The following is a 27760-nucleotide window of genomic DNA, read 5'->3' on the forward strand; positions in this document are numbered from 1 at the left end:
CCAGAACATATTTGAGGTTGTTGCATCGCTCCATATGAATGTAATCGATTTGCAATACCTCAAATGGATATGTCGGAGGAGCAAAGTGACCTGCTGGAGTTGGGGTTCCCTTTCCCGGGTTGTACATTAAACAAACAATACAGTGCTTCACTACATTGTCTGCACATTTTAGGATACTTTCATTCTGCCACACTGGAGCCAGAAGTTTACAAATGCCTTTTGCACTTAAGTGGGCTGGACCATGTGCCATAGTAACCACTGGGAGAACATAGGCATCTGGTAACAGCCAACGTTGATGTTCAGATAATTCCACCCAACAACCCATTTCATCTAACATTCCCGTACTTTCTTTCCACTTGCTTATCTCCCTCTCTGAAGCCTCTTTCTGAATGTCTTTTATACTTTCCACTGTATTCTCATACATTCCTCTCTCTCTGACCCAATTCGCAGGACCTGCCACATACATTCGACTCGTTGAATCTCTCGCTATCTTCTTTGCTATTTCGTCTGCAAACGCATTTCCCCGACCAACATCATCCGTAATCTTTTTGTGTGCACTACATTTTACTATCGCTCTTTGGGTGGGTAAGGCAAGTGATTCCAGGAGATCAGTCACTAACTGACCATGTTGTATTTTGGTGCCATGTGAAGTGAGAAAACCCCTTTCCTTCCAGAGACGCCCAAAGTTGAACGCTACACCAAAAGCGTATTGGCTGTCAGTGTATACGTTCACTCTTTTCTCTTTCGATAATACACAAGCTCTTGTTAATGCTATCAATTCTGCTGCTTGCGCTGAATTGCGTCTAATATGTGCAGTTTCCACAATCGTATGTAAAGTAGTTACAGCATAGGCTGAAACTGTATCTCCATTAGGCATTTTAAAGCAAGAACCGTCTACCCATAGAGTTCCATCCGGATTCTCTAGCGGTGTGTCTCTCAGGTCAATTCTTCCTTTTGTCTCTTCCTCAGTACGGAAGAAACAATCATGCTGATCCTCAACACTTTCCTCATTTGGAAGGGGCAACAGAGTAGCTGGATTCAGGGTATTACATCGTCTGATGTGTACGTGACTAGCCAAAAGTGTCAGCTCGTAACCAGTTAGACGAGCGCTCGTAAGATGCTGTGTTTTCGTTCTGTTTAGCAAAGTATCCACTGCATGTGGCACCATGACAATGAGAGTGTTATCCAACACCACTCCAGCAGACTGTTGAATAGAAATTGCTGCTGCTGCTGTCGCTTTAAGACAACTGGACAATGCTTTAGCTACAGGATCTAACGTAGCCGAAAAATAGGCACATGGCTGCTGTTTGTCTCCACATTGCTGCGCTAAAACTGACAATGCACAACCTTCTCTCTCATGCACATAAAGCGTAAAAGGCTTAGTGTAATCTGGAGTGCCTAGTACCCTTCTTGATCCATTTTCGTGGAAGAGAGTCTAACTTCTCTCGTTCCTCAAAATCTGGGAGCTGACTACGAGATTGTCTTCGAACAAAAGCCGGAGACGCATTTAAAGCTTCAATGAAAGGAGCTAGAATACTAGTGACAGAGTCTGTGAGACGCTTACGCACAGACGGAGAATTAGACATAAGAATTGGAAACAGAGTATTAGGGGAATTGACAGGAGAAGAATCGATAACTGCAGGAGGAGCAGAAGGCAAAGGAGATCTAAGATTAGGAGATGAGGGCAAAGAAGTTGAGACTAACGGTAAAACCGGCAAGGGCGGTAATACTGGAGGAGGCAAATGCAGAAGAGCCGGAACAGGCGGAAGTACCGCTGGCGGCTGAACAGGCTGTAACGGCTGAGGTACATTGGCACTTTGCGCATAGGGCGGAGGCAACCTTAATAAATGGGACATTAGGGGATCTTCTTCTATATCTTTCTTATTATCAGAAGGAGAAACAGGCAACACCGGATAGCATTTATCTATCGCCATACGATGCTGTCTTTCTGCGATTTCAGTCGCATTATCAATTTCATCGTCTTTGAATTGTTGGGCAGCCTGTATAATTGTCATACCCTGCGCTTTCCTATCTCGTTTTGCTTGTTTAATTTCTTTCTGTTTGGCTTCCTTACGCCAAAGGCGGAATGAGTCAAACATTGCCGGCCGGGCTTTTCTTTTAAATAAAACTGCTTCCAAATTATCTAGCACATCAGGATCAAAACTACCATTTTTTGGCCATTTGAGAACACCATCTTTCTTCGTGTATCGGGTCCATGTCTCGTTAAAGGCAATGGGGCCGATACCATGTTTTGAATAGAGCTCATATGTGGGAGTTCCAACCGAAGGAATCGGACAAGAGCCCTCAAGTCGGGAATCCCTATTACAACCAAGACAACAAATTCTTCCAAACTTAGTCAGACCAGGCATCTCGCGATGTCTCCGGACTGTTCACAAACTTCAATGGAGTAAAACTCAGTTTACGCAGCACAAATGCACTTACCCTCGGCTTTATCTATTGCAATGGATAAATCTAAGAACTCAAAGAAATCAATCAAAGAACCAAAATTTGTGGGCGCGACCCACGAAAATACTTAACTAAGGACGTCTTCTTCCACCAACAGAGGCCCGTCTATCGTCTCGCCTTACCATACATCATAAAAGGAAGGGCCAAAGCAGGGCGGCAGTCAGGGCAGCGGTCGTCAGTAGCCGTCAGGAAGGAGTAACCGCGCTGCAAAAGACCTTCGGACCACTTTCGACATACAGGGGTCGCTTAGTGTGGCTCGCGAACCCTCCGGAATTTTTCTTGCGGGGTTCCTCACGACCTTCGAGCAGAACCGGTACCACTGAAGCCGCCCAACGTTGGGCGCCAGTTGAAGAACCAGAACCTTTTGGGCCTGGCGGCGCAGGGTACGCCCAAATTCTCCGGAGTTCACCTGCTTCGCTACACAGAGACACGGGACACTCTGTCGGCGTTAGAAGATCAGATTTATTTAGCTGCAGCTAGTACAGTTATCCTAGAAGTACACAAAGTAGGTTCTCAGGAGACTGCCACTTCACTCTGTGGCGCACAGCGTTAAATACTATACAAGGTTCAGACATATTGACCTAAAACCCTCCCAGAACATACAAGAAAGAACCAATAAGGAAAGTTAGAAAACAGGATAGAACCAATGAGAAAAGTTGGAAAACAAAAGTGTCAGATGACTCGAAGAGACCTCTCCTCCAACTATGTTTGTCACCCTTCCCTCTAGCTAATTCATTAACAGATTCATAACTAACTTGCAGGTGGCGAGATACGTTTGTGTGTTTTGGAGGACAGTTGTGAAACGAGAGAATGCTAGCAGGAGACAGTGAGGGCCAGTCGATAAGATAAGGTCAGGAAAGAATAGTGTGAATCAACAGATAGTTGAGACAGGGATTAGAAAAGCCAGACAGGGATTAGTGTACTCGGCTAGTTCTAACATCAGCTTTGCAAATAGAGGCAGAAGGTGTATTTCGACACCAGGCTACAGAAAAAGCAGAATAGACTTTGTTCGCCGTGCTGCCTGAGTGATGGCAACACAAAATGGCGGCGGGCCACAAAATGGCGGGTCAATTCGATCGCGATCGAAAATCGAAGTTCCTCAAGTGGAAACTGCACAACGAATTTCCAAACAACAACTTGAGGAAATTGAGATATTGGAATCTGAGATAAAAACAAATCAGATAATTACGGATTCAAAAACACTTTTGGACAAAGTTGAAAAAGAAATATCCGAATTCAAAGATTACACCGTTAATCAAAAAAGTAACAAATTTGAAAAGGATAAAAGAAACTTCACTCTGGAAAAGGTGTATCCTTATATACAGTCAGATTTTTATACACGGGCAGAGTCACGCAGATTCCTCCCTGAATATCAAGGAAGATCTTCTTATTACTTTTTCGGAAACATCATCCTCTTCAAGTGGCAGTGAAGGAGAAACGAATGAAGGTTATAAAAATAACAATAGAAGAGGAAATGTCCAACAACAACAACAGCAAACTCCTTTTTTAGGGAGAGGCCAACAAAGATCACGAGGGAGAGTAAGATTCAACACCCAACCATGGGAGATGTCCACCCGTCGGCAAAATTACAAAAACTAGAGGTATCATTAGTTCATAACTTATCGACGAGAACTTTTACTAAAGATTAACAAAGTATACTAGAAAAAGGTCTATCATTTGTCCCTGCAAAAAATACAGATTTCGTGAGACTCAAAACTGAGACCATTGAATTCTGTAGAAAAATCAGGCTAAAAACATTTTTTGCTACAAATCCATATACTGAAACCATAGAGAATACTGGCCTAAAGAAAAAATCTTGTTTTTGTCCTCCGACTAATAAAATCCCCAAAGAAGTAGTTATCTTTGAAAAAACTGTTCTATCAGCAATTGCAGAAATGGAAAACAAAAAAAGATGGGTCAAATTCAATACATCTAAATCCCAAATGGATGCATTATCTAATCTACAAAATGATAACTCTATTATAATCAAGCAAGCCGATAAAGGCAGATCGATTGTTGTATGGGATACGTCTGACTATACATCTGAACTAATGAGACTGCTGGGAGACATAGAATGTTACAGAAAAATCAATAAGGATCCAACGTTTGAATTACAAAACTTACTATTTCCGATACTTGAAAAAGGATTCCAACAAGGATTTCTCACTAAAAAAGAATATGAGTTCTTGCAAAATAAAAACCCGCGGATACCTCTATTTTATGTGCTTCCAAAGATACATAAAAACGAAACAGTACCATCAGGCAGACCTATTATATCAGGTTGTGAATCTCTGATGGAACCAATTTCCAAATTCGTTGACTATTTTTTAAAACCATTCATTCATGAAGTTCCATCTTTCTTACGTGACACGACAGATTTGATCAACAAATTAGCTTCAGTACGCTTTGAACAAGATATACATCATTTGGTCACATTGGATGTAGTATCCTTATATACACAGATACCCCAGGATGACGGCCTGGCAGTGATCTGCTCATACTTGGAATGCAGACCAAGACCTACAAGAGTTCCAACAGAGTTCATTATGGAATTAGCAAGATTTGCTTTGAATAAATATTACTTCAATTTTAATGGGGACCTCTATTATCAAGTCAAAGCTGTAGCAATGAGATGCCCCTTTGCCCCAGAGCTAGCGGTACTCTTTATGGCTAAATTCGAGGACAAATTCATTTATAACGAGAATCCTTTTGACCAATTTATTGGAAAATGGACCCGCTATATTGACGATGTATTCATGATATGGACTAGTACTGAGGATAATCTTGACAAATGTCATCATTGGTTGAATAACCGCACTGAAGATATAAAATTCAGCTTGAATCATTCAAAAATAAAGATTCCATTCCTAGACGTTGAGATATATCCAGCTGAAAATGGACTGGTCACCACTTTATTTAAAAAGTCGACTGATCGTAACAAGGCGTTACACTTTACAAGCAACCACCCTAGGAATTTAAAAGAAAATTTGCCCTATGGGCAATTTCTACGAGTGAGACGCAATTGTTTTTTCAAAGATGAATATATGTTACATTCAACAAAACTACTTGAGAATTTGAAAAAAGAGGCTACCCCAAAAAATTGTTAAAAAGGGCGATGAAAAGAGCATGGTGGACCCCACGAGAAGCTCTACTTGAAAAAAATGAAAAACCACCACTAGTCTGTGTCTCTACATTTTGTCCAAATTTAAACATTTTGAAAAAAGTCATCAATCAAAATTGGCATTTAATAAAGAACTTAGACCATTCACTAAAGCTCAATCCGCTTTTTGCTTTAAAAAAAGATCGCAGTATAGCTAACCAAGTAGTGCGAGCAGCAATGCCAACAATAAAACAGAACACCCTACGAGATTACGTAGGACTTCCACCAGTACTTGGTCACCATAAATGTGGTACTTGTATTTGCTGCGAGTCCACAGAAGAAGGGGCTTTGTTCGAACACAATTCCATCTACTGGAAACATGAATCTTTTACTAATTGTAAAAGTAAATATGTCATTTATGGGATTCGGTGTCCCTGTAACCTATTGTATATAGGTAAAACGAACCAAGAGATCCGAATAAGAGTGTCCCAACATAAATCGAGGATCAATAAAAATGTCCAAACAGCGCCATTGGTCAATCATTGGAAAACTAATAATCATCTAATTAAAGATCTAAAATGGACAGTGATCTCGAAAGTTGAACAAGATGAGAGAGGAGAAGATCTAGAGTCAAAATTGTCAAGAAGAGAAGCTATGTTGATAGTAAAATTCAATACAGCCACTAATGGATTGAATGAGCTCTCAGAACTCTATAAATTGGGTTAATTTCAATAAGTGTCATTCACAGGCTAAACAACTGATCTACAAAGATCAGTCAGCTCTCAGAACTTTATAAATTGGGGTAATTTCAATGAGTGTCGTGCATAGGCAAAATAACTGATCCACCAAGATCAATGATGTAATTTGTCAAAAATACATGTTTCAATAACGTTTTTTGGATTCCAACTAGGATTACGAACCAACTTTTTCCATCGGTATATTTTATATTTCATTATTTCTAACCAATTTGAAATCAGTATATACAATTGATAACTCACAGCTTTTTCCAAAGAAACAACTTTATAAAATGCAATCGAGTTGATTCCAACTACGCAAATGTAAATAAATGAGAGAGTCTCTTTTTTATACTCTTTATACTTTCTATTAAAAAACTACAACTCCTGTGAACAAACATAAAACGTTCCGTCACGTAGAGTGTCGCAAACACAATCGGCGTGAGCCAGAGCAGCATTAAATACCGAAAGGAGTCAGGTACGCTTATTACATATGAGTTGCATTTGGGAAATATTTACAAGTTAAAAGTCATGGAGATAAGTCCAACCTTGTATTTTTATAGTTGATGGAAAAAAGCAGAAATAAAATAAACGAGAGAGTCTTTTTTCATTTTCTATTAAAAAACTACAACTCCCGTGAGCAAATATAACACGTTCCGTCACGTAGAGCGACGCGAACACAATCGCCGCGAGCCAGACCGCCGAACATAGCAAGAAAGAGCAGCATCAAATTCCGAAAGGATTCAGGTACGTCTATTGCACATGTGTTCCATTGGAGTAAAATATAGAAGCTACAAGTCATTGAGATTTGTATTCCTATAGTTGACGACAAAGAGCATAAACACAGCCGAAGACAAGTCAGCCCGCCGGATATAATGAGAAGAACTAACATCTGCCGGCTAAAGAATTAAGGTATTTGATCTAGACATATACCCCATCAAAAAATCGTCTTTTGGCTATTGAAAAAGAAAAATACTTAAGGCTTGTCCGTATCCATATTTCTTACAGCTGGCAATAAGATCGCAACTTTCAACTGATACAAACTATATTCCACTAACGTTTTTTCAAGTAAGTCATGGCATAAAAAAACGACTCATTTGATTAAATCTTTCGGTAGAAGTGGAACTAAGAAGTTCTTTTTTACTTTGCTCCAGGTATTGAAATAACAAAAGACACGCTCCCATATAGAGAAAGAAAATAAACTTACAATGTAAGTAATAAATGATTGTATCAGAGTGAATGTGAGGCCCTCCCCTGTTTTGTTTCCAAACTTTAGATTTCTCCTGGTTTTTAGATCGGCTGATCTATCCACCGTCTTACTGAGGTAAACTGAGTTGTAAAGAAGGACTTCCTTTTGCATGAAGAGGAATTGGGCGTCTAGCAATACTGAAAAAGTTTCTTTGTTTTCAGTTTACAGGTCCTGATGAGAGCCCCGTGATTGAAGGGGTCTTGAAACGCGTAGACCTTTATTTTGGCCATAAGAATTACGAATTTATTTTAAAAGTGTTGAACATAGTGACGATTCTGTTTAGCATTGTTTCTGTGGCTTAAATGAAAATTTAGCATTGCTTCTGTGGCTTTTATAAGGTTTCAAATGTTGTTATGGAGAATTGAGGTGATGTATGTTTTGAATGTTTGAGTTGAATGTGGGCAATGATAGATATGTATGAATAGAATGTATGGAGTGAGGAAAGGATGTATCTGTTTTTGTAGTATAACGCATTAATGGTTTGTTGAGGTTTGATAAAGTACTAAAATGGAAGGTGTAAAAAATGGAAATTGAATAAAAGAATTTATTGATTAATTCGACGGAAAGAGAGGTCTAAGATTCATGTTGTTTCCTTTCAAGATGTTCCCTCGCAATTAAGTACGAGTACAAAGAGTAGTTACAGTATTGGTATTGTTGTTGTTATTTGCTAGTGGGCTTGCAGCACTGGTTGTGCCACTCACAGAAGCAGCCTGTTAAAGTGTGTCTAAGGCTTGCCATTGCAGAGCCTGTGTGCAGTCTGGTACTGCCATGCTGACTGGGCAAGTGCACCCACTTGCCAGTCCCTAAACCTTCCCTTTTCTTCATGTCAGACGCCCCTATGGTAGGCCCATGGGCAGGGTGCATTGTAAGTATAAGGTTGGACATGCCCTGGTGTGTGTGGCATGCCCTAATAGTGAATTACAGCCATTTTAATTTTTCACTATTGCAAGGCTACCTGTTCCCCATAGGCCAGAATGGGCAGTTTGATTATTACAGCTTAAAATCCTAACTGACTCAGGCAACATGGTAGAAATTCGAGTTTAGTATGCCTGAACTCAGAATGATAAAATACATATTTTAGTGAAGTTGGTTTTAACATTCTGTATTTGAAAATACCACTTTTAGAAAGTAGGTATTTTCTTGTCTAACCATCCAAACCTGCCTCTACTAGGTTGTGTATTCCTTGTCTGGAGTTTGAGTGACAGGGGCTGGGGGATTCCAGGAGACAGGGTGAGTCATCACAGACCTGAATAGAGAGATCTGCATCTAAATGTGTGGGAGTAGTTGCACCTGGGACCTGAATAGGGATGTGCCTCCTATGGTGCGTCTGATGTTTCTGCCCTGCTCTCTGAAAGGAAGGAAGGAGTCTTGTCAACAAAGTACTCCAGAACTGGTTTGGACTAGGCAAAGGCCTCTATACCTTCTGAGAACAAAGATAAACTGTGTATAAAAAGGGGGACACAGATCCCAGAACTTTAGATCACTTCGGGAAACAAGAAGAAACCTTTGCTGAGGAGCGGAACCAGAGAGACTGAGGAGAGACTATTCCTAAGCTTGAGGGATTGGCCTGCAGTGGTTGCCTGACTGCCAAAGAGAGGAGAAGGAACTTTGTATATACTTTATTCAACTTGTGAAGGATTTCCAAGGGCTTGAGAGAAGAGCTTGCCTCCTGCTGAAGTCTCAGGGACAACAGACTTCACCCCCCCCCCCAGCTCCACACGAGTTCTTCGGAAGTGCCTGCTGTTTTGCAAGGCTTTTTGAGGAACTGCGTGTCGCAAGGACTTGGAAGCGCAACTCACGAGCAAGAAGCGTGTCGCCGCACTGCGGCTGTCGCTTCACAATGAGAAAGCGCCTCGCATCACCGGAGAAGAGGATCGACGTCACAGCAGACGCTGCCGCATCACCAGGAAGCGTGTCGCAGGGCCTGTCGCGGCCCAGAAGAATCGTTGAGTCATCGCAGGGCCACGAAAGCGCCTCGCATCGCCGGAGAAGAGGATCGATGTCGCATCAGATGGCGGCGCATCACCAGGAAGCGTGTCGCAGGGCCTGTCGCGGCTCGCATCTTTGCCGAAGCATCTCGCATCGCCGGGGAAAAGGATCAACGTCGCATCAGACGCCGCCGCATCACCGGGAAGCTTGTCGCAGGGCCTGTCGTGGCTCGCATCGTTGCCAAAGGGTCTCGCATCGCCAGAGAGGAGGATCGACGTCGCAGCAGACGCCGCCGCATCACTGAGAAGCGTGTCGTAGGGCCTGTCGCGGTCCGCATCGTGTCGCATCAAGAAGAAGACACCATCTTTGTTGCATTGTACCGGATCTTCATCACATCACGGAGTTGCGTGCAGCATCGCCACGGAAGCGCAGTAAGAAACCGATGCTTCACCTCCCCTCGCAGAGAAGAACCGACGCATCGCCTATGCAGCAGTAGGGACCCGACGCATCATCGTTCTTGCGTGTAAGGAACCGACGCATCACCTTCCCTGCAACACTTTCGTTGTATAGCGTTACGCATCCAAAGGTACATTGAACTCAAAGTGTCGCATTTTAACATCTAAAGAGAACTAAGCTAATTCTACCATTTTAAGTACAGTATTGTGGATTTTTGTCGTTTGTGGTCTTGTGATAAGTCTATATAAAGGATACTTATTTTTTATATAAAACTTGTGTGGTGTCCTAGTGTTGTTCTTTGATTACTGTATGTGTTCACAAATGCTTTACACACTGCCTCTGAGATAAGCCTGTCTGCTCGTGCCAAGCTACCAAGGGGGTGAGCAGGGGTTATTTTAGGAGTGTACCTTACCCCTTACCCTGACTAGGCGCAAGGGTCCCTATTTGTCAAAGGTACCTACCTCTGCCAACTAGAGACCCCCAAATCTAACATGGTGCAACCTTTCAGAGCAGAACGTGTCAACAGCTCATATGGGCGTTCGCTCTGAACCTGTTTGTCTTTTCTCCCGGTAGAGCTATTCCACAGTATCCCAGTTCATAGGTGCCAACCGCTCTATTCTCTCCGCAGACCTATTGTTTCCAAAAAATACCATATATTAGGGTGAGCCACTTTCTCATGATTGGATTGATTTTGTGGTTGTCCCTCTGAGAAGCACTTCAGTCCCACTGTGTTCTGAACGAATACGTTGTATCTACCATGGCATATGTGAGGGCCTCTTTTTTGCCATCTGTTTTCTTGCTGTCTCTCCCTTAGGAATAGCTTGGTCTTTTAAAGCAGAGATCTACTGACTTTGTCATTGTTTGTTAAAAAAAAAACATCCAGGCTAGATCACGTCATCTTGACGTGTATATGAATGTATATGTTAGCCACAGTAGTGAGGTTTTGTGGGTGTCATTTTGTTTGTGTGTTGTTTTTATAATTGTACATGTAGTTCCAGTGATAGCATCAGCATTTACAGCATTAGTAAGTTTAGCATAAGGCTCCAGCTTACTTACCAAAAGCCCTTCACGTCTCCATGTTATCCCTTGCAACTGATACTAAAAGAATAATTTACATTCGTTTTCTGCGCGACTAGCTCCTACATACAAACAAACATCTTCTAATAATAAAATAAATGTCAATTTTTTTCTGAACCATACAGAAAGAAATTGAAACATTTTGATCTCATCTGAATGTTTTTATCAGCTGACTGCCATGCAGTGCACATGAAAAGGAGCAGCGCGCATTGTACACGCGCTGTAACAAGGGGGCCGAATGCATCTGTTTCTTTTGATGGGGGTGAAGGGGAGGGTCAGGGCAGCACGCCCCCTTGTGCGGCTTTACAGGCCCTTTAAAGATGGCCATCTGCTCATTAAACCTTGAATGGCGCGCGCCAGGCACATGGGACCGGAAATGGAGGATGGAAAGCAGATCCATTGAGCAGGAGGCCTGAAAAGCAGAAGACAAAGAGCCCTCCCAGCCTTACTGTTGTTTGCCATACATCGGAAAGAGAAAGAAATGTATCTGCGACATCTGCGAAGCACACCGCATGGACATCCACCTTTTAAATGTAGGATACATCAGACCTGCTCTGTGTTACTGATGTTTTTTGTTGATGTTGGGAACGATGACAAGTTTTGCTTTCGTTCTCCCTGCAATGCGCTAAAAGTGAAGTTCTAATCATCTTGTTCTCTTCATGCTATTACTTAGCACCAGGCCCGTCAGAAGTTGTTGGGGTGTTAGAAGTCAACCCACCCGAAGCGGGGCCCTTCCTAGGAGAGGGACCTGTTTAAAAGTTTAATAAAAACAGCTTATAGGGAAAGTGAACACGTGGCAAATACAGCTTCTGGCGCCATTTAGTGATATTGCCTGTGTTAGCCACCTCGTAGTTAAGAAATAGGGCTGGTTTGTAGCAGCACAAGTGTGGGGCCCCTTCAAAAGCGCAGCGCCCGGGGAAGGTTATCTCCTCTCTCAAAAGCGCAGGGCCCGGGGAATAATGGCCCCTCTATCTCCCTTCTCAAAAGCGCAGGGCAAGGGGAATAATGGCCCCTCTTCTATCTAAACTCTCAAAAGCGCAGGGCCCGGGGAATAATGGCCCCTCTATCTCCCTTCTCAAAAGCACAGGACCCGAGAAATAATGCCCCCTCTATTTCTCATCAAAAGCGCATGGCCCGAAGAATAATGGCCCCTCTATCTCCCCTCAAAAGCAGCGGGTCCAGGGAATAATGGCCCCTCTATCTCCCCTCAAAAGCAGTGGGCCCAGGAATAATAATGGCCCCTCTTCTATCTCCCCTCTCAAAAGCGCAGGGCCCGGGGAATAATGGCCCCTCTATCTCCCCTCAAAAGCGCAGGGCAAGGGGAATAATGGCCCCTCTTCTATCTAACCTCTCAAAAGCGCAGGGCCCGGGGAATAATGGCCCCTCTATCTCCCTTCTCAAAAGCACAGGGCCCGAGAAATAATGCCCCTCTATTTCTCCTCAAAAGCGCAGGGCCCGAAGAATAATGGCCCCTCTATCTCCCCTCTCAAAAGCAGCGGGTCCAGGGAATAATGGCCCCTCTATCTCCCCTCAAAAGCAGTGGGCCCAGGAATAATAATGGCCCCTCTTCTATCTCCCCTCTCAAAAGCGCAGGGCCCGGGGAATAATGGCCCCTCTATCTCCCCTCAAAAGCGCAGGGCAAGGAGAATAATGGCCCCTCTTCTATCTAACCTCTCAAAAGCGCAGGGCCCGGGGAATAATGGCCCCTCTATCTCCCTTCTCAAAAGCACAGGGCCCGAGAAATAATGCCCCTCTATTTCTCCTCAAAAGCGCAGGGCCCGAGGAATAATGGCCCCTCTATCTCCCCTCAAAAGCAGCAGGCCCAGGGAATAATGGCCCCTCTATCTCCCCTCAAAAGCAGTGGGCCCAGGAATAATAATGGCCCCTCTATCTCCCCTCAACAGCACAGGGCCCGGGGAATAATGGCCCCTCTATCTCCCTTCTCAAAAGCACAGGGCCGAGGAATAATGCCCCCTCTAGCTCTCCTCAAAAGCAGCAGGCCGAAGGAACAATGGCCCCTCTATCTCCCCTCTCAAAAGCACAGGGTCTGGTTAATAATGGGCCCTCCATTTCCCATCTCAAAAGCACAGGGCCTGGAGAATAATGGCCCCTCTATCTCCCCTCTCAAAAGCGCAGGGCCCGTGGAATAATGGTCCCTCTATCTCCCCTCTCAAAAGCACAGGGCCTGGGGAATATTGGCCCCTCTATCTCCACTCTCAAAAGCGCAGGGTCCGTGGAATAATGGTCCCTCTATCCCCCCTCTCAAAAGCACAGGTCCCGGGGATTAATGGCCCCTTTATCTCCCCTCTCAAAAGCACAGGGCCCGGGGATTAATGGCCCCTCTATCTCCCTTCTCAAAAGCACAGGGCCCGGGGAATAATGACCCCTCTATCTCTCCTCTCAAAAGCGCAGGGTCTGTGGAATAATGGCCCCTCTATCTCCCCTCTCAAAAGCACAGGTCCCGGGGATTAATGGCCCCTCTATCTCCCCTCTCAAAAGCACAGGGCCTGGGGATTAATGGCCCCTCAATCTCCCCTTGTGACGCACCCATTAACATGCACGCAGGTCTGTCATACGTGGGCATGCCCTATCGCCAGCACAGGTGCACCCCTCCCCCTCCTCCCCCCATCAATTCACTTATCTGCCTATGGGTCTTTACAGGGCTTTCAGTGGGAAAAAAAACTAGGGGTGCTCTAAAAGGGGCGTGGCAAATTTCTTGACGGGGTGTGGCCTATCTGAGTAAGGGAGTGGTCTAAATCAAGATAACTAGCATTGTGTGCTTAAGAAAATCATGGAGTCGCATCCAGCAAAGGATAATAAAATAGGCAAAAAGGTATATTTATTAAGTTTAAGCCATAAAATACCAAACACTTAAAAAAACAACATATATCTGGTTTGGTATTGAAAAACTGTCATAATTGGGGTGAAGTCAGGCTCATTAATCAATACCCCTGGCACCGGTGTTCCTGCAGTCACGTCATGTTTGGTAGTTACGGCCCTTGGGCCCAGAGCTATTTTCAAATAAATAGTAACGCTAGAGCTTTACAGGAAGCTTCAATCAAAGTATACATGGCTCGTTGTTAAATATAAGCGACATACAATATAACCATCACCATAAAATGTACTAATATGCCATTACTAATATTGTAGCCAATTACAAATGCACTGATATTATAGAACACAGGTGCAGGTAATGCTGCAAGAAGGACGTAAAATACTTACATATACCACTATAAAATACAGCAGCAAATTATAATGGCGCAGCGTCCTTTGAGTGCGCACATACATTCTGCTGCATATACATTACTGCCGCACACCTCACACCCTAACCCTGTAGATAGAGGGCGCTTCTTTTTCACAATTGATATTTTCACCGAACACGACACCACTGCCAACATCTACAGGATCCTTTCATTTCCCTACCGTGCCCGGGCGTCGCTCGTAGTCGGTATTTAAAAGCAAGCGCTCTCCTCATATCCGCTTATACCAGTTGTCTAGGGCCATTCAAATACTCGCGTTGCAGGCTTGCAGGCTGGGAGGGCAAGTTTTGTGTGGCTTCAGAAGGATCCAGGCTGAGGCATCTCTGATGCGGAGACAGGGTCCCGACGGGGCTGGTAGGGCTGGGGAGGCGTCACGAAGGTAAGTTTCCTTTTCACTACTGCTGGATTCTGTTGTAGACCCTCATCCCTCGCTTGCTTTAAGGCAGAGCAGGGTCACACTGGTTGCTGGAGAAATCTTGCTGCAGGCCGTAAAAGCAGGGTTGTGCCGGTTCTAACCAGCTGTTGTTGTGCCGATGGCTGGCATGATGACGTAGGTGGAGCTGCATGTTCAAAGAGAAGGGAAATCCCGAGAGAAAGAGTCTCTCTTCAAAGGATTTCCCTTCCTGCTACAATGACGTCACGCCTTAAGCAGTACACACGCATGCTCACCTGAAACACCAAACAAAAACCGGGATGTCTTATCACCCTACCTTTGACCTTTGAGGCCCGAAAATAGAGACCCCTTTCGAGGCCCCCCCAAAAAACTGGGGGTGCATAGACCCCCACAGACCACCTCACTTAAAGCCCTGGGTCTTTATAATGGCTTTCATCTTGTACTCAGTGACTTCCTACATGAGGACCTGGCCCTGTTTTTCCCTGTAGCGTTTTCTTGCTGTTATCATCCCCTCCTCTTCTTCAAGCTTGGTTAATTAATACATAGATGTTTCGTTTTCATGCCATGTGGTTGCACCCATTTGCAGCAAAAAAAAACGCATAACTTCTATTGCAGTTAGTACACACTTGTCTTCTGTGTGCTATCAATGGTACAAGGTTTCTCCAAATCCTCTGACATGCATATATAGTAAGTGCAGGTTTTTCTCACAGGGGGTGCCCTGCACTTGGGCCATTAATTCAGCATCACTACTCTCAGGATCTACTGAACATATCTTTCAGCCATGCTCAACTGACTCTAGGTGCAAGGCCTGTGTTCAAGCGTGAGCAAAGATCCCCAAAACAAGTAAAATTACATCTCACATGTTTGTTCATACACTCCCCCGCCACAGCCAGCAACCAACTGCCTCTCTTAGAACACGTCACAACATGTCTAAGGTGGATCGTTAGGATGGAACCCAGCAGTGTAACAAAGGGAGGGGGCACCAAGATACCACATACCGACCCTTCGTAAACAAGTGCAAAACAATTTACAATACCGCAAAAGTATACAAGTAGTAAAGTATAGTTAGAGTAAAACATGGTGGGGAAAATGGAGAGGGCGAGGTGTGTGGCACAGCGGCCAGGGCTGCTGACTTCAGAGCTCGGAACTCATGGGTTGATCCCCAGCGCCGGAGGCAGATCAGCTCCACATCATGTGACTCTGGGCAATAGTTCACTTAATCTCCCTGACGCCCCCCCAGCGCCTTGAGACCCTTTCGGGTGATTAGTTCGCGCTTTACAAATACCGGGTTAGTTTAATTTTGGTTAATTAAAACATGGAAAATATTGACGAAAAGCATTCCAACTGAGAAACCCCTTGAGGAAAAGAAACGTTCAAACAAGTAACACAACTTACCTTACATGCTTTACATACCTTCAATATGATATTTAATCCAGTAAGGAAACTATTCATTTTAAATCCTCTCCTGCTCGAAGTTTAAATCGTTCTGTCCATACCTGGCAACCACCACACCATACTTCTCACTGATGGATTTGTCGTGCCATAGGTTCATTTTGACCAAATCCCCTACCACCACCACATAAAGACACTCTACTTAAATTCCAAATTCTCCCATAAGAAGTCTTCATGGTGTTCCTGAACAACTGGATAACCCTCAAAGGTTTTGAAAACTTGGGCAGCTTCTCCCTACCAACAAGCGTCTTTAGCCTCACCCAATAACCAACTTCTAGCTCACTCTCCTACTTTCCTAACATCAAAATTCTCCTACTTCCTGTGTAACGACAGTTCTCTCTCTCTTCACTCATCATCAACCCACCCCTTAACACACTGTTTCCTCCAACCCATCAGCTAGGCACCATCCTACTCTTGGGGTTTCTTCGTCTGAATAGTTCATAAGGAGTTTTCCCTGTAGTTGGATGCAGAAACAATCAGTCTTTGCACCAACTGGTTTCAGAAAGATACAGTGCTTTCTTTTTGTCGAGTATACAACACTCTGAATTATTCTTCAATCTCTCTGCAACAAAATTGCTTTCGATTTTCTGTTAAACTTTTCAAGATGGACCACTATCTGGAAAATCTCTTGCATGAATGTTTTCACAATTCTTGAACTAATGTTACTCACCCAACTACCCTAGGTCAACTTAAAAACAACATCATAATCTGAACAGCACTCTGATTCCCTTGGGTCATGTTCGAGCTTTAAAAAACTCAAAATAAAAGTTCATCTGTTTCTTCTACTCAATTCTATGACTCCTCAATCTACATGGAGAATTCTTCTGGTTCCCTTTTGCCTTCAGGCTGCAGGATGTCTTCCTCTAGACCGCCTGTCTCATTTGGTATGGAGATTGAAAGGGTTGGGACTCCTGAGGCACCTTGCTGAGGTCATTGAGAGACCTAGACATCCTTCCACTCTCAAGACCTGTTCCCGACATTGGACAATTTCCAGAATTGGTGTTCTTCTAAGTCCTTTTCTGATGTGCAGTGTGATTTGTCTTTGGCCTTCAGTTTCCTATATGGGCCTTTCAGGACAACTTGGGAAAGATGAGATTCTTGCCCCTGCAATGTTGAGTGGGGTTCTCTTGATCTAGACCTGTAGTTCGGCCCTTTTTTTGCCTCCTTCAGATTTACCTGTTTTCTTTACATTTCTTCAGGGTTTTACTTTTGAGCCCCTTGATACTGTGAACTTGACATTTTTGACCATTAAAGTGTTTTCCTGGTGGTGATGACTCATTCCAAAGAATTGATGAACGTGGGGACCTTTCTGTAGACCCCCTGTTCCCAGAATTGTAGATAATGGGGTTATTTGTAAAACAGATCCTGACTTTCTCTCGAAAGTTGCATCCATTGCTATTAAACATCAGGAAATTATTTTCTATGTTTTCCATCCTTCTGTCCAGAAAGAGACGCTGTTCAGCTCTTTAGATATTAAAAGGGTGAATTTGATCCATATGGATAGACCTAGACCTTTTCGTAAATCAGTCTGCCTTTTTTTTGCACCTACAGAATACTGGACCAGAGTTGTGAAGCGTCTTCTATCTGCATTAGTAGATGAATTCGGTCTACAATCTCCCTTTATCTGAAGCTCCTTTATCTGAGGGTATACAAGGTAGATCATCAACAGGTATGACAGCTTGCTAGGCTGATATTCAGGGAGTGCCTTTATCTGAGATTTATAGGGCAGCCACTTAAGCCTTTCTCAGTACTTTTGCAACTCATTATCAACTTCTGAATTTAGATTTGGAAGGTTGCTCTTTTGAACAAGGGTTTCTTAGTGATATCCTGTCTTAATATGTACATTGTTATTTTTTTGTTCTGTTTGGTAGTCATTTGATTTTGACGGCACCAAACTAGCTATTTATAGGGTTCACAAGCCTCGTCAGGGGTAGTAAGCGCTATATAAATGCAATTACAATACAATACTATACAAGAATGGGTGGAGCTTATTGTCTTCACTTTTTGCCTTCTTGGGGTGGAACACATGTAAAAAATAATGGCTATATAGGATTAAGGGTAATGAACATTACAGGTGAGTAATCAGGGTATTTTTTTAATGCAAAATGAAAGTGCTCAAAATGAATTAAAATGTTTTATAGCATCGATTAAAATGAAACTAAATGTTTAATACATATTAATGTTAGTGTTGTCTTTTTTTAAGGGGAATTTTGGCTGGCCCACTTCCGTTGTTTGCAGTAAAGGTGTTTATGATATAGAAGCATTAACAGAGGAATTGAAAACTGGGCCATACGGAAGATGCATTTACGACTGTGATAATGATGTGTGCACTAACCAGGTAGAATACCTTTTCCATTTCTTCAAACCTTTTTGTGCAACAGTTCTCTTCTGTGAAGTATTAGAGATGAGATATGGCAGTGCATTAATTCCTGATTTGAGATGCAGACCAGTGTAAATGAAGCATATCTGTGTGTTGTTGAATCACCTATATACAACTTTCAGTTTGGAACAAGAATGTTTTTTTCCTTAAAGCTCATTTGGTAAATATAGGCAAGACATGTAGTGAAATTGGCAAATCCATATAGTTCTCTCCCCCCCTTAGTTCTCAGTGATGTCTGCCTAAACACCAGGGAACCCAGACCATATGCGTCACTGGAAAAGATCCACTCTCCGTTCACATGCTCTGCAGCCCATGTCTGAATGGTTTAACCAATATAGGTCAATGGGAGACATCTGGAGGTTCCTGCAGAGAAGGCCTCAGTGAACAGAGTGATGGAGTGTTTACAAATTCCTAGTAGGGCATTACCTGTTGGGGGGTTCTAGAGGTTCTGCTGTAAGGTTGTCCTGTCTGTAGGTGCTGCAGTGGACTGGGATATAGGGGGTTGATGTGCTAGTTTGATTTATTAAGCTCACTTTGACAAATAGTGCGTATACTGCAAAGCAGCACCCCAGCTCACAATTTTGTCAGACTTAATCTTTCCTCTGGTGCTCTAATCAGCCCCTTCATCCTCCTTAGCATCCTCATCTACTACCTGGAGTTCCTCAATGACTCTAACACCAACAACCTCCTGGACCAGAACCTGAGCACACTCTCACTCACCCAATGAGTAAAGGGCCCTACACATGCCACCAGACATCTCCTTCATCCCTTCTTCACCAACGTCAACCACATCACGGTGGACAACCCTACATGTCTCGATTGGACCGATCAATCCCTTATCTGGTTTGACCTGCTTATCCCCCAACTGTGTGAAACTGCACCCTCCAAAATTTCTTGACGAAACTGGAACAGGATCCCAGAAGAAACATGGACCACAGAGCTCCAAGCCTGGTAACCACAACACCTCGACAACCTCTCACAATCAATCAACAACTTCATCAGCTGGATCACCTCCTGCACCGATTTGCTGGCCCCTCGCAAAACCCCCACTACCACCAGAACCAGGCCACAAGCAAGCTGGTACATGGGTTTGAAACCTCTGCTCGGCCAGCCTACTGCTAGCACACATCCCCTGCATCTGGAGAGCCGTCAGGCACGCTTTCTAATATCTCAGTCCTAAAGCCTGGAACGACCTCCCCCCTGCACATCATAGGCTCCTCCTCAATCCCTGAGTTCCACAAGAAACTAAAGACTGAGACCTGAGACTCGGCCAGCCCAGTCACCTCCTTATCTTGCACCTAGATACCCTCCTGGTGCGATGCGTACTCTACGAGTATTCATAACATAACATGCTCATTGCAAACTGTTTGCTGTGACAGGCTTTATTTTTTAACTCTAATATCTTTGCAGTTCCAAAGAGCTATGAACAGAATAGGTGATGGAATGTTGGCCTTTTTCCACTCATAATAAATACACATGTCAAGCACAAGCTGTAAACATATTCTTAATTTCAGAAAAGTAATAATTGTTCTACAGAAGGTAGGATTGCGATATAGCACCAGTATTGTTTAGTATATGTTGTTCTTTTTATTTGTTGACATCAAAAATATTTAACACTTTTAAAAAGTTTTACATTTCCTGGAAACCCCTACAGAGAGGAGGTGTGCTTGCATGTGGAGGCTCTGTGCCCTTGCAGTCCATAGCAAGTGTCGCAGACTACCTAGGACAATGAGACATTTTCAGAAACCTTAGTTTGTTATTTTTAGGGAGAAAAGTAGTGGCTGCAGACACAGGCTCCAACCATGACCCATCTCCATGGCCGCGCCCCCTGTACCACTCCATGACTACTCAGTATCTGCTGAAAGCCCCACCTCTTCTACTTCACAATACCCTCCCCTCTCCATGCCCCCACCTTCTTTCAAATACAATGGACATTTTTTCGAGATTGGACAGGTCTGTCTTCTTTGTGGTCACTGTTTAGTTGCAGATCTGCGCTGGCCATCAATCTTATTTGAGGAACTGTGGTTGGACAGTACCTGCTGCTCTGTTGGTTTGTGTGAGTTGGAAAGTAAAATAGGTTTGATGTAGAAAGATCTTTCCGGGGGGGGGGGGGGGGGGGGGCGTGGCCGGGCAAGATGGCCAAGCGGACGTGATTTGTCTCGGCTCCCGGTCCACACCAGTGTCCCAAGCACATAGCACATAAGCGCCGGCAAACACCACCAGAATTCGCCTTCAAGGCAACCAAAATATGGCACTCCGCCGAAACAATGAGAATCTTTACAGTACATGCGTCCCGGTGAAATTAATGTATCGGAACAGCAGGAGAGGTGCACGGCAAGAGGGACCCTGCGCTCCCCCTCTCAGTTGAAGAGCACTGTTAATTCACCACAGTAGATTCTCTGTTGTAGGAGCTAGCCCTCTGGGGACTACTATCATACCGTACCTGGATCGGCTTGTTGAGGGATGGGGAGACGTTGACACCACCGTCAATCGCGGACGCTGACCAGTTAATAGGAAAGAGAGGTGATTGCTCTCCACGATCAGCATGGCTAGAATAACCGCAGGGGGAGCCAAGGTGTCCGCACTTATGCCGCCGAAGAAGGCGACGCCCAAAGTCTCTAACTTATTCACACCTGCGGAGAAAAGACCTACACCGGAACACGTCAAATCCACGGACACTATGGCCCTCACGAAGTACGACCTGATGGCGTCTCTAAGAGATTTTTCAAAGCAACTACGCACCGAACTCAGTCAGGACATTACAGCCTCCATACAGCATCTTAAAACAGACTTATCCACCCGCATGGCTACGCTGAAGCATGATGTTGACTCGGTGTGCGCGAGAGTAGTTGAAGTGGAAACTCAGGCCCAAGAGTTAGACAAGCGAGTCACAGACACGCAAGAAAAGATGCAAGATCTCCAGTGTCAACTACAGCTAGCCCAATTGAAATCTGAAGATTTAGAAAACAGAGCGTGGAGAGATAATATTCGGATCCGGTACCTGGAGGAAGGGGCGGAGGGATCAGACCTCGAGGCCTTCCTCAAGGGTCTCTCCGCGGAAATTCTCAGTCCACGACAGCTTAAGATCAAGTTGGAACGAGCACATCGTGTAGGGGGGCCGATAACGGGAGAGCACCCACGGACTCGAGACGTCCTTGCCAATTTTCACTCCTTTAAGGTGAAGGACGCTGTCCTACAGGAGGTCCGTAAAAAGAGTGATATCTCATTTCAGGGATTTAGATGTAACTCCTTCCAAGATCTGCCTCCTGCAACTCTAGCCAGAAGGAAGCAATTCCAACCTCTTACCACGAAGCTCCGGGAAGACCATGTAAAATATAGGTGGGCATATCCATTCAGACTGAGCTATGAATATAACAAGAGAGTGCAACACGTCACTGAGCTGGAAGAAGGATTAAGATTACTGGGACTCGCCCCGCAGATGCAGGGAACACACAGGCAACGTCAAGAGGAACAGACCGAGGCGGCACGGAAAAGCTGCAATGGAGCGTGAGCAAGAAGGGCGACCATAAATGAAAATCTGACTGAGGAATCAGGCGGCAAGACTTAACAAGGGAGCAGTGTATCCGCAGGAAGAGAACAGATGAACATGACCAGTGAACTCTTCGTGGTCGAGGGCAGCAGCGCCTGAAGTTCAGGGAGATAGGCTGAGTATACTCACCGTTGTCTGCCTGAAGATGGCGAATTTTTTGAACAATCGGGACGGGCGTGGATAGGGACTCTAGTCGAGTCATCCACCAACATGCCCAGATGGGCTGTTACCCAAACAGTCGGAGGTTCACCAATTATCCGACACTCACTGTTGTTGGGTTTGTTGGGGTTTTTTTTTTGTTGGGGGGGGTTTGAGGGCATGGTGGTGGCTAACACGCTACATCTTTCTCGTGTGCATTTTAGTCCCGGGGAATCCCACGAGAGGGGTGTGAATGGGGGGATCAATAGCTAGAACCCAGGGGGTCGATGCTGGGTGTGAGGCTTCAGAGGACGGCAGGAAGAAGGGGGAACATTCATAGCGCCATGGTGATTTCCATAGTCTCATGGAACGTTAGGGGCCTAAATTCGCTCCATAAGCGACAAAAAGTCTGTGAATACCTCACGGACCATCACTTCGATATGGTGGCTCTTCAGGAGACACACTTGTAAAGGGCGGAAGAGATGTAACTGCGCCATAAACAATATCCCCTTATATATAGGTCCTCAGCAGTTACCAAACACCGCTGGGTAGCACTACTTTTTCACAGCTCAACCAAATTTCAGCCAGAGGTAGTTCAAGCGGATAAAGAAGGTCGGATGATCATGGTGAATGGTACACTAAGGGGGAGACTCTGTACTTTTATTGCAGCCTACGCTCCTACTGTAGGCCAGCCTGCCTTTCTGGCATCACTTTTAGATAAGGTGGGAAGGTTTGCGGAAGGGCTGACAGTCCTCTTGGGTGACTTTAATCTCACGTGGCAAGCAGATTTAGATAGTAGTCACCTTAACAGAACTGCAGTAAGCTCCTTCCCTACATCCGCCATACAGACTACACGACCTGGGTCTCAGAGACGCCTGGCGTACGCTGTACCCTTCGACTAGAGACTACACTTTCTTCTCACATGTATACCGCACACCTACCCCAGGCTTGACTATGTTTTTATTAGTCAGAATTTGTTGGGCTCACTCCAGGAAGCAAAGGTCCTCCCACTCTCGATCTCTGATCACTGTCCAGTCTCGGTATGTCTTAACTGGAGCAATGTCACCCCAAGACTTCTAAGTGGTATTTTCCGATTTCCCTTACAAGGGACAAACTAATGAGGGATGAGTTGAGGGGAACGATTACAGAATTTTATACTTTGAACTCATCCCAAGATACTTAGGTTTTTAATAATTGGGACGCATACAAAGCCGTCATACGGGGAAAATGTATAGAGCTTAACGCTACCCTGAACAAGCAGAGAGCTAAAGAGAGAGAGCGTCTAGAGGCAGAATTGGAGCTGGCTGAGAAAGAACACAAGAGCACGCCTACCAGGGGTTTGCAACGCAAGATCACTGCGCTCTGGGGAAAGCTTAGGGCGATATGTAACAACAGGGCAGAATACACGTTATTGCGGTTGCATCGGATTTCTTATACACAAGGGAACAAAATAGGCAAACACTTGCCAAGACAACTTTGGGAGAAAAGGGAAAAGGAATACATTGGTAACATACAGGACAGGGAGGGCCAGTTGGTGTCCACAGACATGGGAAAGGCAGACATATTCGGGGTATTTTACGAGAACCTCTACACGGGGAGCCACGGGACATCGATACACAAAATAGATATCTCCAGACGTTGAATTTCCCCAAGGTCTCGCAGGCTAGGAATGATTGTCTCACGGCACCCATAACACAGGAAGAGGTGGGCACGGCAATCAAATCCCTTAAACCCAACAAAGCACCGGGCCCAGAAGGCCAGCCGACCCTCTTTTATAAGACCTTTGCACCCGATATCATCCCACATCTAACACACCTCTTTAACGAAATGGCAGAAGAGGTAGGGGTGAGTACCTCCATGGCAGAGGCCGTGATTACTGTGATCCCTAAACCAGGGAAAAAGAGACACCTCTGCACTTCCTATCGACCTATTGCACTTTTAAATTTAGATGCGAAGCTATATTCGGCAATCCTGGCAGAGAGGTTGAATGGTCTACTACCAGACCTTGTTCACCCTGATCAATCAGGCTTCATAAAAGGTCGGCAGACCCATGACAACATCCGAAGAATGGTACATCTGATTGGGAAGGTAACTATACACACAATACAGGCAGTTCTCGTGGGGCTGGATGCCGAAAAGGCATTTGACAGTGTTGACTGGTCATTTCTATCTACCACGCTCAAACATTTCGGCTTCGCAGATAAATGTATTAATATGGTCAGGGCCAATTATGTAAAACCTAGATCCAAGGTACAGGTTAATGGGACTTTGTCTGCCCCCTTTTCCCTCACTAGAGGGACCAGACAGTGGTGCCCGTTATCACCCCTGCTGTTCGCCCTAAGCTTCGAACCGCTGGCGATGTGCATCCGGGATAACCCAGAGATAAAGGGGATCCCCTTTGGAGGAGATACCCACAAAACTTTGCTATTCACGGACAATGCACTTCTATCTCTCACTGAGCCCTCACTCTCACTCCCTGCCCTACAGGCGGAACTGGCCAGGTTTAAGACTGTGGCGGGCTTTAAAGTTAATCTTGATAAATCCTATATACTTAATCTCATACTCCCAGAGGCTGAGGCAAGTGGTCTACGGGAACACACTCCCTTTCAATGGGCCAAGCTCCCTTTACAATACCTGGGTATCCAACTAACACCACGCTTAGAGGGGCTATACAAGGCCAACTTCCCGCCCATTCTCCTTCTGCTTCAACACGACCTTAAACGGTGGAAACCCCTCTTCGTCTCTTGGTTAGGTCGTATACACATGATTAAAATGACAGTGCTTCCTAAAGTTTTGTATCTCTTTCAAGCACTACCCATCGAACAGGATAGGGAGCTCCTTCCTAAAATCAAATCACTAATCACCCGCTTCATTTGGCAAGGGGGAAGGGACCTTCTACCATTTCACATATTGAGGCGACCAAGAGCTGAGGGAGGAGTGGGTTTACCTGACTTTGGCCTTTACTCTAAGGCGGCCCAATTAAGGATAGTTGCGGAATGGTCCAAAAGAAACTCGGAGAAGCCCTGGCTCCATTTGGATCGGGCCATTGCGGGGAGGAGGATTTGGGACCTCATATGGAAGCCCAAGAAGGAGCGACCCGCCAATGCATACATTAGCACTCCCACACGCACTACCCTGAAGGTCTGGGACTCAATATCCGGGGGAGAGGGATGGATTACGTTCCCCTCACCATATACACCAATACACTTTAATCTGGCATTTCCACCAGCAATATGTGAAGGCCCCTTTACTCCCTGGAAATAGGTTGGATGCCTCATGTTGTCAGATCTGTTCCACAATTACGATATTTTAACGTTCGAGAACTGCCGAAGGGAGTTTCACTTAGAACCCAGCGAACACTTCCATTATCTCCAACTCAAACACTGGGCTCTTACCCCTCATATCCGAGATGCTGACATACAAGAGAAAAAAAGCTTTGATTTTTTTTTACTGAAGGTAGGCTCTGTGAAAGGGGTAATTTATTTCCTGTACAGCTCCCTACTCGCTGCAACCCGCTCACTGAGACCTAGATATATGACCATGTGGGGGAGAGTGGTGCAGAGAGACGTATCCGATAAGGAATGGGCAGGGCTATGGTCAGACATCGCCAAATTCAATCACTCCCCAGAATTGCGAGGAACCCGCTTAAAACCTGTGATGGATTGGTACCTCTACCCTACCAAACTTAAGTGGATATTCCCGACTGCATCAGAGAAGTGTTGGAGAGGTTGTGGTCTCCTCAGCTACTTCAAACACATTTGGTGGGATTGTCCTACAATTAGACCCTTTTGGGAAGAGATACTCATGCACATTAAACACATGTTAGGATATCCCATACCAACCTCTATAACTGGAGTACTCTTAGGCATCAGGGATCCGTCACTGAAACACCAAACCAAAGCAGACAAGGCCATTATATGCACATGTATAGGGGCCGCTAAAGTTGCAATTGTGGCGGCATGGAAGAAGAAGGCGGGGGGGGCGTGGCTTGGGCGCCGATGGCGATGGTCGCCTGAGAGCTCGGCTCCGGGACTGAGCCCGTGATTATCCTGTAAATCGGCGGTTGCGGGGCACCCCGACCCCCGCATTTTGGTGACCGGCCCGACGGAGGCCTGCCGGGGCCCCCGGCGCGATCGGCAAGAGCGGTGACCCGGGGAAAATCGCAGTTCAGGGAACTGCGGAGTGTGACCCAACATGGCGCCCGGACTTCTTTGTCCCCTTGGCCGGATCCGATAGACTGGAGGACCGTCGCTGACGGCGGGGCGCCCCCTGCTCGGCAATCTCCCGGTGGGGATTGAAGCTGGACATCGGTCAGAGTGGTCTCTTTCCCTGGGGATTGCACTCGGATGAACGGATGCCCTCGCCATAGCGGATCCCACGCGGGGACAACTGGGGATCCCGACGGTGGCCCCACTCCCCGCATCGCACTTGGCTACTTTCTCCTGGCTGACCCACTCCCATGGGAGGCGCAACCCTTTGGAGCCGCGAGTTATCCGATAGAGCTGGTGACACTCGCTCCGGGACTCGGTCGGCCGTGTGGGCCTGCACGGCCCGGCGACGATTGTCCCCGCCTCCTCCGCGGTTGACACGGTGGTGGCACGGGCCGCGGCTGGGACGATCCAACGGGCCCTGGAGACGGGGATCTCCGGCACTCGACCTGAGGCCTAGCACCCGAGGGAGTCGTAGCCGGTGCCGACACTCGGGGACGCCTGCTCCGGGGCCCGGACGGAGAGCGGCCGACGACATGGGGAAACCTAGAGGCGCCAAGGGGACTGCCCCGGTCGTCTCGGACCTGGAGACCCAGGACAAGGAGGAACGCGGGGGCCCAGAGGAGGCCGGCGGTGCACCTCTGCAGCAGCAATTCGACCGCGTTTTGGAGGCAATAGCGACCACGCGCTCGGCCCTCCAGCGGGACATTGCCCAGGTGGCGACGAGCCTGGGTCTCCTTAGAGCGGACCACGGCAGACTGTCGGACCGGGTCAAGGAAGTGGAGGGCTCGGTGAAAACCTTGGAGCCAGCACAGCGCACCCTGGCCGTGGAAGTGAAAGAGGCCTTATCCCGGATCGCGGTCCTCGAGCAGAGAGCGGAGGATGCGGAAGGCCGTAACAGGAGGAACAACATTCGTGTGGTAGGCCTACCGGAAAAGATCGAGGATGGCGACATGGTGGCGTATCTGGAGGCCTGGCTCCGAGACACGGTGGCCCCGGAGGGTCTGTCCTCCTTCTACACCCTGGAGCGTGCCCATAGAGTCCCGGCAAGGCCGCCGCAGCAGGGCCGTGCCCCGCGGCCGGTGGTGGCGCGGTTGTTGCACTTCAGGGATAGGGACCTGATCCTCAATGCCGCCAGACATAACGGACCATTCAAAGTGGCGAACAGCCAGGTGAACATCTTCCCGGATTACACCTATGAGACTCAACGCAGACGGTTCTCCTTCCTGGCGGTCAAGCGCGAGCTCCGGAGCGAGGGCATTCAGTACTCGCTCTTCTACCCGGCGAGGCTCCGCGTAATTGTCGATGACGAGACCCAGTTCTTCGACACCCCAGAGGCCGTTTGTCACTGGCTCGAACTATATAGA

The 27760-nt window shown here is 45.9% G+C and overlaps 1 protein-coding gene across 11 annotated transcripts in view; it reads left to right on the forward strand.

The window, feature by feature from the left end:
- The window catches only part of LOC146867905 (uncharacterized), a 1103481-nt gene that overhangs the window by 699593 nt on the left and 376128 nt on the right, over positions 1-27760 (forward strand). For all 11 annotated transcript variants that reach the window (XM_085608614.1, XM_085608620.1, XM_085608616.1 and 8 more), the window contains one exon: positions 18321-18455. In XM_085608614.1, coding sequence (XP_085464740.1) covers positions 18321-18455 — 135 coding nt within the window. The remainder of the gene's footprint in view (positions 1-18320; positions 18456-27760) is intronic.

This window comes from Triturus cristatus, chromosome 1_2 (genome assembly GCF_964204655.1).
Source record: "Triturus cristatus chromosome 1_2, aTriCri1.1, whole genome shotgun sequence".
Classification (NCBI taxonomy): Eukaryota; Metazoa; Chordata; class Amphibia; order Caudata; family Salamandridae; genus Triturus; species Triturus cristatus.